The following is an 11,721-nucleotide window of genomic DNA, read 5'->3' as shown; positions in this document are numbered from 1 at the left end:
GGGAAGAAATTCCTCCCAGGCACAGGTTACCCAGAGAAGCTGTGGCTGCCCCATCCCTGAAAGTGTCCCTGCCCATGGCAGGGGGTGGGATGGGCTTTCAGGTCCCAACCCTAACTATTCTGTGATTCCACAGCCCTGAACAGCATCTTCACCTCAACTTTTCTAGGATATAATTGCCATCTTCCCTCCAAAGTGGAAACAGGAAGAAGAAATCAACTGTTGTCTGCTGTTCCTCAGATCCCTGGGAGGCAGGACCCTGATGGAGATTCATCATCTCTGGCTCAGGTGGGCAGTGGGGCAGGTATGGTTTGTCACCCCTTTCCCTCTGCTTTAGTTATTCTGCACTCTGCTTATAAGGTTGTTCTGGTGTATTTATCTTTAGTCTGTTGCTCTAGTCTTTTCTAAAGGAAACAATAAAATATCCTCTAATATATGAGATGAGAAATGCAATTAGAACTCACATCCTTCACTCCTTATGGGTAAGAGCCCCTATTACATAATAACTATGGGAAGGAGTAGGCCCTGTTTGATCAATTTGTTCCAGTCCCTGGTTACAAATAGTTCAGGGAACTAAAACAGTGACAGATGAAGGCGTAATTCCCAGATCAGAGAAGAGGTAGAGAGCTGTAGGGTAGAATACAGGTATTTCTTGACACAGCACCAAAACAGAGATGAACAGCACAATGTAGATTTGACACTTTTATTAACAAAGAACCCATGGGGCTCATTCATTAGTACAAAATACAATCATGTTCCTGTATGTTAAACAGCTTTTTTATTTTGTCTCTTTTAAACTGTTTCACAGTTATCAAAACAAAGCCCCTGCATATTGAACTTATTATTGTGCAAACAGTAATTATTTTTAAGGATCAATTTCTGCACTAAGCCAAGTGCCAGAGAGCAGAACTTAATCTTGTTTTCACCCCTCCTTTGAAGGGCCATGTGTGCTTCCTAAGAAACACATAATAGTTGACTTTTTTTGCGGCAAACAATCTAAGGCCACAGTTTATCTGCAAAGAATAAAAAACAATTCAAAGATTTTAGGAAAAAAAAAAAAAAAAGCACATCTTTACCCTTCATACTGCTGTTTGCTTGACCATGATTATTCCAGGTAGCACGCATCACCTATCAGGTATTACAGTCCAAAAAAGCACCTAATGTTCTTTAAGCTAATATTTTGAATTATTACCATGCAAGTTAATACATGACCAAATGACTTTTCAAGTAACTAATAATGGTATCTGTCTAAGGAAAAGCTGCTTGTTCCCTTTCCAGATTATGTGATTGAAAATCCTGCACTGATTGTACGGGCAGGCCCTCACTTAAATAAAAAGGCATGAGAGATACACCTTGAGACTTAAAATAATTTTTAGAATGTCCTTTCTAAATCATGCACTCAAATTTTGGTTAAAGCTGCATCTGCTATAGAAGACAATGTTAAATGTTGTAAATGAAAGGAGCAACTGCAGTTTGGAAATGTGAATCTCCACCAGTCTGTCTTTCACACTGATGCAAAAGTGATTTGAGGTGAAGTGCTAGAAATTAGACAATGTAAGGAAGTCATACTAAAAGAAGACTAAAAATATATATCCGTGTATGCCTGTAGAAAAATCCCTGCTTCTTAAGTGAAGACAAATGTCATAAAAAAACCATTTAGACTTTGTTTAAACTGCAGTTATTGATGAAATGAAGGAAACTCAATTGCTGTTTTTTGTACTGATCAGAAAGTACACTGTTTCACCACATGAAGCACCGGGTTTTAACCCCAAACCCTTCTGTAAGACATATAGAGTGTATCCAGAAGTCCAAAATCCCCTGTATTTCAAAGACAGGACTGTAAACGTGCATGTTGACAATGCTGTTTTCTGCTCCTGTAAGTGATCTGTTGGTGATTGTTTACTGATCCCAATTGATGGTTGGCAGGAAGCAAACATTCTACTTTTAAGTGAAGGCAGCAGAAGGGCAAGTAAATGCTGTGCCTTCACTCTTAGCAGCAACAAACTCACTGTTCTAAATGACCTGAGGAAGAAAACATCAAAATATTGCACCAAAACGAAATTAAACAGCAAAAACAAACAAGGGAACACACCAACAAATACAGTATGGATAGCAAATGACCAGTGCAGCCCCTGACAATAGATCTTTAGACAAAAATGCAGGAGTAATGAAAAGCTTTGTGCCATTACCAGAGGACATTGTTCCCCTGATGTCTGCTTTCACTTCAGTTATAAGCTATGTCTATTCTGGGTATATTTACACCTCTCCCTACACCTCTCATCTCATTCACTAACCACAGAAACCATTTAGGGTCCCTTTTAGAACCTTGAAGTATACTGGAGCTTTAACAAGACTTTTTTTGGTCTCAAATCTGACCGTAAGTAAATATCCAAAACAGAGGTAGGCTTATAAAGGCTTTTGAATAAATAAATATTGTCCATTTTGCTAAGTATACCTGCAGCTGGCAAAAGGTTTCTCCCTTGCCATGCTTCCCCTTACCATGCTATCCATAGGCTTAAGATGCAGAAGAAGAACTCACAGTAGAAGAGGTTAGAATAATTCCCTTAAGAAATCCCTTGAAAGAAAGCATAGTGCATAAGCTCGTCTCAAAGTTCACTGTTCTGTTTCACACTTGTGTCTTGCATTCAGGAAACTGTTGCCTTCATAACATTGCACAACAGCCATTCTGTCACCCACGGTGTCCTCAGGATCATGATCAATGAGGAAATAGTACCACTTGGCAGGCGTGAGAAGGGCAGGTTCCCATCAAATATCAAGTTTAGACTTTGCTCTGTGTTGCAGCAGTGTTCCTTTTTTGGATGCAGACAGTGAAAAGCTGAAGCCCCTTGAACACTGGAATCTTTTGGAAATGTTTTCTTACCCCACATTCTGTTCTCCTACGCAAGTTCTACAACAGGAGTTCTCCACATCACTATGTACATTCTTTCAGAGCATTGCAAACAAAATATAAATTCTTTTCTCTTCACAAGATCCACACATCTCCTCCTTGTACTTTGTGTAGTGTATCCACTTTTTTGGAGAACATTCAGTATTTCATTGAAGCATTTTTGTTTCAGTATTTTCAGGTATTTCTCAAGTATCCCAAGCTTAGCTGCTCCCCTGTTATCCTCTGTGCAGACTAATCCAGCAGGTTTCTCTTTGTCACCAAACATGCTCATACCTCCCTCTCCATTTTCCTTTGCCTTTCTCATACACAGACTGAAGCTTTGAAAAATAAAACTGTTTCCTTTTTAGCTGCACTACCAGCTTAAGCAGCAGAAAAGATTAAGACATTCATCACAATGATGCTCATTATAAATCCTCTTCAGAGCATGAATGAAACGGGCTGAACTTCTTCTACATCAGTTGGATGTGGATCAATCTAAGGAGAGAAGAAAGACAACAATTACTGCCTGCAATTCCTGCATTTAGGTATGAGTTTGGGGTTTTTTTTTGCCATCTGACAATAAAAACACCACCTGCTATTTATTTTCTTACCTCTGAATAAAGAGGTGGAGGCTGAAACCGGAACTCTTGTATGTAAGCAAAGACAGGACAACACAACTGTTCCTCACAGTCAAGGGGTGGTGGATAAGCAGGAACATGTCTGGAAAACTCTTCCTCAGACACTACATCAGCATAATTTGGTGGTGCTGAAACACAAGAGATGTTTCTGTCATATTTCAAACTATTCACTCACAGCAAGAATATGTGCATTACAGTATATCCAGGACCACAAACTCTTTATTGCAAATGCACTGAACTCTTAAATATTTGAACTAAAATGATGTTTTCAGTAAACTCGGGTGAGTCAGCAGGAATAGAGAGAGTGCTGTGCTTTTAGGACAACTCCAGCAGCAAATGTGTGTTGTATCAAGATATATTCTGTGATGAGCAGAGTTTTCCCACCATCAGGAGTTAGTTGTTTCAGTCAGAGGGGATACAGAGAGACTTGAGGAAGGCTGGAGTTGGGGTAAGCTAACCAGTTGTTTTGGATCTCAATTTTAAGACTTCTTGAGTCATACTTCCATGGCCTACATCCCTGGCAGTGCCCTTCAACTGGCACTGCACCCATCTGCTGCAGACAGTGCTGTGCTGGATTAGAGAGAGTTCAATATGTATTTATTACCTTCAGGGTGTTCAGGCATGGTCAATGCCAGCCAACTCATATCCATACTAAACTGGCTGGTAATGCTGGAGTTTCTGCTTGAAAATCCAATACATGGAATAGTGCCAATCACCAGAGGCATTTCAATCATCAATTTCTTAGCACCAGGAATATGGATATACACCTATGTGACAACCCCCAAACAGAAGAAAAAAACATTGTGAGACCCCATTGAATGCTGCTCTTAAAAGCTGCCTTACTCCCTACAACTGCAAATTTAAAAATTAAGAGCTTTGTCATCCCAGCTATGCTTAGCTAATACCCTGGCAGCTTTCCTTGTTTTTCAGCAGCTTCCTTCGTTCTGTAACTTGTCTCAAGTGGCATTAAAAAATAAAAACCATCATGACAAACTTAATTATGCACTTGACTTTCAGTCTTATCTTCCCATTTTTGGAAGGAATCACTTGAGGATCCCATTCAGCTTGAAATGCTTCCCCAGAATAATCCCTACATGTCTGAAACTAAGCTGCTTCTTCCTCATTTTTTCCCTTTTCCACATTATTCCCATCTTTTCATCTCAGAATCTCTTCACAGCCTTCAGTCTCTCATGTATATAGTTTATGATATTTATTTTTCAGTGTCATAGAATGGTTTGGGTTAGAAGGGACCTTAAAGATCATCTAGTTCTAACCCCCCACCATGAGCTGGGACACCTTTCCCTAGATTTGTATTTATTGTAGTTCCCAAGTTAAAAACCTAACAGCTACTCAGTAAATTCTTCTGCTCCCAATTGAATGCAGCATCTAAAGTTGGTACATTTGAAAACCCAATACTTACAGCTAATGAATATTCTACTCTAATAATGCAGCAGTCAAGTATAGATGGGGATACAGGTGGGATTTTCAGAGTTTTCCCATTCCAGGTATCTGTACTCCCAGAGGCAATGTGGTTTCCTCGGACATTGGCAACCATCTGACGGAAGGTTTTTGTCTTCCCACTGGCCAGGTAAGTTTGTGTTTGGAAAATGGCAGCTTTTGGAACAATCAAACGAGAAGAGCAGTTCTCAATTTCTGCATAGATTGGGATGGCTTCCCCTTAGAGACAGAAAAAGTCCAATGAATAATTTGTATTTACCAACTTTCCTCTGGGAGTATCAAAGCATGTTACACAGCACGTACATCATCTGCAGTGTTATGAGAACAATACTTGCTAAGTTTCCTCAAGCCAGTTTATTTTTTTCAGAGTGGTATCCAGGCAGAATTATAGCCACCTACTATATTTTACACATAAACAATGATTCATTTTGAAACATTAAGCATAGTTATGAACAAGCTATAAAAGCTTTATTTGCAAATTATGCCCTGATCTTCCTTTTATATAGTATTAAATGAATTTCAGGATGTCTTATTTTACTTCCTCAATGTATCTAACATGATCAAGATGAAGAAACTGCTAAAGCTCATTTTTACCCAAGTGTAAACCTATACAAATAGGATGTAAAAACCTAATTACATCCCAGTTAAGTATTTTATACCAGATAAAAACATTTTGTTGTTCTTTACACTCAAATGCACATGGATTTTCTGTAGGATTATTAATAGGACTTCCATTCAACTTCTATTCCCAGAGGAAAAGATGATTTTTTATTTTTTTTTAAAAAACTCATATGATCTTAATTTACTTCTATTAAACAGAACTATTCTTTGAACTGTAAAGTGTTGGTTTCATTGAGATTTAAAAAAAAACCCCAAGCTATTAGATGCTTAGTATTTACATTTTTAAGATAACTACTCTTACCATTACAGTATCCCTTCCTCTCAATTTTGGCACTGAGAGACACTGGCCCAGAGGTGAAAAACCAACAGCCAACCATCTTCTCCTGACTTCTTAGAACAGGTGTCTATAAAATATAGAGTATTTTTCATTTTATGGCATAAAGCTCTCAATCACTTGCAGTTTAGTGTTATGCATATCAGTCATGGCAACCCAGCTCTAAAATCCAGGTCATCTGAATCTCTGAACTGCTCAGTGCAATTGTACTTCTGCCACCATGTGAAGTGGAACCAAGGTTTGGCAATCTGAACATTTCTCTTTTGAAATCCCAGTCTGTATTTATACTGTACTAAGTAACACAGACTAGTGTGTCTTTGCACGTGCTTTGTCTGCAAAATGAACTTTTTAAAGGTCTCATGGAATACTGTGGTGTTTATCCCCATGTTTCTCAGTGCAGAATTAATTTTATTTGTAAACAACTAACAGTTAAGCAGAATTTTTTTTTTTTACCTTTGTATCTTTAAGAAAGGATAAATGTATATAGATACTGGGCTAAGAGGATGCACCTTCATTACTTGCAAGGCACAAAACTTGCCCAAAAATGCAGAGGTGTGACAAAAAACCATCTTAATTATTCAAGGACTGTTGCATTGGATGACATTTCCAGTGCCTGTAACGTTTTCATTAGAATAAATTCACAAGCACACAAGTCAAGGGTCCAAGCCAGAATCAAAGCTACTCAAAATGATTTACTGGGCAGTGGCACCCAGTCAATACAATAATGCAAATTGGTTTTGTATTTTATTTATTATAATGAAGAAACTCTGTTGTTTTGCAGTTTTGGTGGCAGCCTTGGAATCCATTAAGACTGGCACTGCCTTCCTGATGTGTCCTACAGGCCTCTTCTGTGAAATAACCTATGGTCTGCTCTGTCCTTACAGAATGTGGCTATGATGCCTTCAAACTCCTAACTACTGAATATAAAGACTATTCTGCTTAGAGATGTCACTGCCAAAATACCCTAAGTTCTCTCCAGAATGGATTAAAATGTAAGCATGTAATGAGGGGGGGAAAAAAGCCTGCTCAAAACATCTCTTTTCTACGTTCACGTCATGATGTTAAAATTATCCTACCATTTTAAATAAAATAGAAATTACTCATTCATATTTAAATGAATAACCATTTAGATCCAGTTGCTATCATGAAAGTGCAAGGTATAATTTTATATTATTTTCATAATATGGGTTGAGATAAAAGAATCCAGCTCATTAGCTTCCATCTTGCCTATTTACTCATTACTTACTGCCTGATCTTTCTTATTACTCTACAGTATTTCCAGTGATTATTAAAAACTCAATACTTTAATGTGGCCAAATCTGTCATAGGGAAATAACTGAAAGGATCTCTGGAGCAGCTGCGTGCACACACTTCATGTTAGAAAATGACATGCAAAATGCAGGGATACGTAACATAATGGCCAGAGCCTAAATGACAGGCTGGGCATGATTAACACTCTTCTCTAATTACTGTTCCTCAACCTACTATTATTGTAGAGTTTAGGACACTGCAGCCCTGTGAATGTAGTTGCTCTGGTAAGAGTAACTACTCTGCACTCGTGCATTACTATTATTAAGCCTTATTTATGCATCTGAATCCTGCCTAACTTTTTGGCAGGAGCATCTCTGCCAGCAGGGATGTAATCAATGGTATTAAAAAAGCCACTGTGTTTGCTATTCACACAACCTAAGATCATCTATTTATAGAGAAAAGCTTAGGGAGCTTATATGCTTTCAGAAGTCAGAAAATGACGCTCTGGAATAACATGGGAAGTGTTATGGCTGGATGTGAATGCTGTGCCTGGAAATGGTTTCTTTGCAGCTGGTTTTACAGGGGGAGGAAGAGTGGGGGACCCTCTTACCAAGAGAGCTGGTGAGCTGACATCGATGTGGCTGATGACCTGCAGCTCTGTCTGCACACTCTGGTCAGGTACAGCAGGCCTCTCCAGAACTGCTTTCACGTAGTACTGGATACTGCCATACTTCCCAGTAAAAGAGGTCACCAGAGGTCTGAAACAAGCAGTCATAAAACCATTACCTTCAATTAATAATTCAGCTCCAAACATTAACACTTCCTGCTTACAGAAACATTTCCCAATTTACAGCTTGTACATTTAGGGCCTTGCAGAAGCAAACAAGGCCTGTCTCTGTGGCCCTTGATTAAGACAAGTATATAAAGCTGATACTAAAAAAAACACAAGTCAAATTACATTAAGTTAATGTTCTACTACAAGCAGCATCCAGCACAATCCCTTCAGGTTGGATTATTGAACTTACTCTTGAGGAAGCTGAAAGCTGAACGGAAATTCGTGTCTTCCATCTAGAAGAATTAAGTTTTCCTCACCTGTAGGACAAGAATGAATAGTATGTTTTAGTTATTCCAGAAATAGAACAAAGCAGACACTTTTACAAATTATTTATGTATAAAAACACCCAGATGCAAGAAGTTTTTATTGATCCCAGTAGGTTCTGGACTGCAGCCCACACTTTATTTATGCTCTGATGTGATTTCAATGAAAAACAAAAATCAAGGAAACATGGGAGACCTTGAGATTCAGTTCAGGATTCTGGCCAATTTCTAATCCAAAATGGCTTCTGCAAAGCATAAATTAAGTTTTAAGGACAGCAATTAATCTACTTTTCCAATTAACAATTAAACTAACTTCTGTGCTGAAAAACCTGCAATTTAAGGTCAGCGTTTAGAAATACTATAAATATACGTGCTCCAAATTTATTCATATGGGGCCTACTGTTACACAATTTGCAAGGCCTAAATTTACTTTCCCTACAGATCAGCCTGAACTGCGTTTCACCCTCACAGAACTAAATGGTGCTGTTCTCTCTTTGATTTTTTTCAACGCTGCCATAGTGCTGCAGTGTCTGTGTGACAGAGCTCCGCAACACCGAGCTTTCTCTGCCTCCTTAACCCACTGGATGAGCCTGACTCCTTCCAGGGTCTTCCACGGCAGCTTCCCAGGAGCTGCTTGTCCAGCACAGCCTGCGCGGAGGGGCCCGATGGAATCCACAGAAGGGCCGAACCTCTGCCCGAAATCCCCGCAGCGCAGGGAACCGAGCCGCGGATTCTGTTCCTGTCTCGCTCCGCGTTTTTCAGCCACCCCACAAGGAACCGGCGGGTGAGGCGGCGGCAGCTTCCCCGGCCGTACGGCTGAATGCTGGCAGCGCTGCCCTGCCCCGGCACCCGGGGTCCGTTTCTCCGGGCCCCGGTGCCCGTTCCCACCCGCAGCGTTCCCCCCTCCGTGGCCCCGGGCCGTGGGCGCCTTCCCGCGGCCCTTCCCCACTCCCGCAGCGCCACTCCCCGGTGCCACCCCCGCCGCGGCTGCGGAGCGGCCGGGCCCGCGCCCACCCCCCGGCCCCCCTCACCTTCGGGCGGGTCCCGCAGGAGGCTCTGTCGGATGTCCAGGTACCGCACCTCCGCCTCCCGCCGGGGCCCCGGCCCCGGGGCCCGCACCGCCACCCCCCACGTGCCCGCCCCGGGCACCGCGCCGGGGCTCTCGCTCCAAGCGACGCGCGCCCGGCCCGCAGCCTCCAGGCGCAGCCCGCGGAGCGGCAGCGGCCCCGCCAGCTCCAGCAGCACCTGCCCGGACACCGTGTCCCCGCTGCAGTATCCGCCGCCGCCTCCGCCGCGCCGGGCCTCGTCCTCCAGCACCAGGGCCAGCGTCTTCACCGCGCCGCCGGCCCCGGGGCCCGGCCCGGCCGCCGCCATCGCTCCCCGGCCGCGGGGGAACCGCGCCCGCCCTCGCCGAGCGCTTTAAACCCGCCCGTCTCCGCCAGCGCCCGCGGCGCCGCGTCCCGCCCCCGCGCGCTGCCCATTGGCCGCCCCGCGGCCCCGCGCGCCGCCATTCGCCGCGGGCCGCCCCTGCGCCCCCGCCTCATTGGTACGCGGCGGGCGCACGCCCGGAGTGCGTCACGCTGCGTGATCGCCGCGGCGGGACCAATCGCGCGCGGGCGAGCGCGCGTGGACAGCGCGGCGATTGGCGGGACGGCGGCAGGGCCCCGGCGCGCGGCCCAATGGCGCGGCGCGGCCACCACGTGCACAGCCTGTGGGTAAACAGGGGGCGGGGGAGGGCCTGGGGGCGGGGCCAGCGCTGGGGGGCGGGCCCGGGGCCCTCACCCCTCATCACTTCACGCCCCTCCGTGACGGGGCCCCGGGCGGCGGCTCTGGCAGGGCCGCGGGGGTCCCGTCCCTCGCTTTGCCACCTCCTTTGGTCACTGCTCGCCAGCCCAGCGCTGTGGGGAATCCACGTGCCCTTGGTGACCCCGCTCTGAGGGGAAACCTTACCTTGTCTCTCGGTGTCCCTCCGGTGCTGCCATGGGAGACAGGGAGGCAGCGCGGTGCTGGGTCGGTCTCAGCCTCTCCCGCTGACAGCCGGGCTGGCTGGGACTATTAAATATGGAAAAAGGATGTGGTGCTGCTGTCTCCCCTCCAGCTTTGTCTGGAGGTTACCTGTGAAGCTCCTTCTTGCCCCACTGAAGGGCAGGAGCTGAAGGGGTTTAGCTGTAAATGAACAGTCCCGGACAGCTGGGAAATCTCGTGTCCACACAAATACTCTGCATTTCTACACCTTGTAAATCAACAAACGCCCTGCTTTAAGAACTTGCTCCTACAACCCCACTTTGTAGCTGGGCAGTGAAATGGGTGCACCCCGCTGTGTGCTGTCACACATCACCTATAGGTAACACTTGGGAGATAGATTAAAGAAAAAATGCAAAGTTTTGCTGTTATGTTTAGAAGCAGACGATTAGGAAACTCCAGCAAACAGTGAAAGAGTGGTGAATGTGGCTGAGTCGATGGGTGGGCAGGCCAGAATAATCATTCCCACAGTGGTGAGGCTGTGACAGCCCCGTGCCCATCTCCAGCCAGCTCAAGACGTGCTCCAAACCAGAATGCTTTGACTTTAGGGGATACATACTGCAATTATTGCTGTTCTTGGCCTTGTTGTGTTTTACGATGGCCCAAGCTGGCAGCAGTGCATCTTCCTGGAGGTGTGTGCGTGCTGTGGATGATGTGCTGGCATTTCCACGGGTGACCAAGGAGTCATCTCCCACTCCGAGTCACCTGCCTGCTTGAAGCTTCTGACTGCTGCATCTTCCTGCATTCCTCCATCCCTCTGGGGCACTGCAAAACACCAGCCTGGTGCTTCCCAGCTGACTCAGTTAATTACTGAAATTAGCAAAACTTGTCTTCGGCACACAGAGCCTTGGCTTTTAAATAAATAACATGTGATATAAATGCCCAGGTTTCCTCAGAACCCCCCTCGTGGCCTGTGAAATGTAGCCTCATATTGAGAGTTCCTTCCTTGCCAAGAGCCAGGTAGGCCTTTGGAACATCTTTTGTTGGCTACAGGTTCATACCCATATCCATGTTAGTCAATAGTTACCTGAGGAAAAGGAATGTGCTTACAGATGGGGTGAACTTGTGGGCTTTATTTCAACTTTTGGCCATGCATTCTTCAGCTGATGATGATAATTATGTAAAGGAAAATAACTCTATTATGATGATGATTGTTTGAATATTTAAAGAATTGTTGCCTATTTGCATCCCTTTGTGCATCTGAAATAATTCTTTACAGAAAGTACAAATGTTGCGTTGTAGTTGGGAATTGTGATGTATAAAATTGTACTACCTTGGTATTTTTTTCAGTTCAATTAAACTCAGACGTGACTAGTTTTGCATCAATCTTTTCCTTGTATGCAGTTTTTCACATTGACAAGTATCAAGTTAGTTTTGTAGTCAGCCAAGAGACCGTGCTTGGATGTGCAGACTGA

The 11,721-nt window shown here is 44.2% G+C and overlaps 1 protein-coding gene across 1 annotated transcript; it reads right to left on the bottom strand.

The window, feature by feature from the left end:
- Positions 1 to 686: 686 nt before the first annotated feature.
- Positions 687 to 10,266, bottom strand: ARRDC4 (arrestin domain containing 4). The gene is made up of 9 exons (XM_015638411.2): positions 10,235 to 10,266; positions 9,316 to 9,701; positions 8,212 to 8,278; positions 7,797 to 7,944; positions 5,903 to 6,005; positions 4,943 to 5,199; positions 4,127 to 4,289; positions 3,496 to 3,650; positions 687 to 3,379 (listed from the first exon to the last, which is right to left on the bottom strand). Exons 1-9 carry the CDS (start codon positions 10,264 to 10,266, stop codon positions 3,323 to 3,325), a joined length of 1,368 nt encoding a protein of 455 aa, XP_015493897.1. The 3' UTR covers positions 687 to 3,322.
- Between the last annotated feature and the right edge of the window lie 1,455 nt (positions 10,267 to 11,721).

The sequence above is a fragment of the Parus major genome, chromosome 10 (assembly GCF_001522545.3).
Source record: "Parus major isolate Abel chromosome 10, Parus_major1.1, whole genome shotgun sequence".
Lineage (NCBI taxonomy): Eukaryota > Metazoa > Chordata > Aves > Passeriformes > Paridae > Parus > Parus major.
The sequence above is the reverse complement of the archived record's forward strand: the minus strand, read 5'-3'. Positions and strand labels throughout refer to the sequence as shown.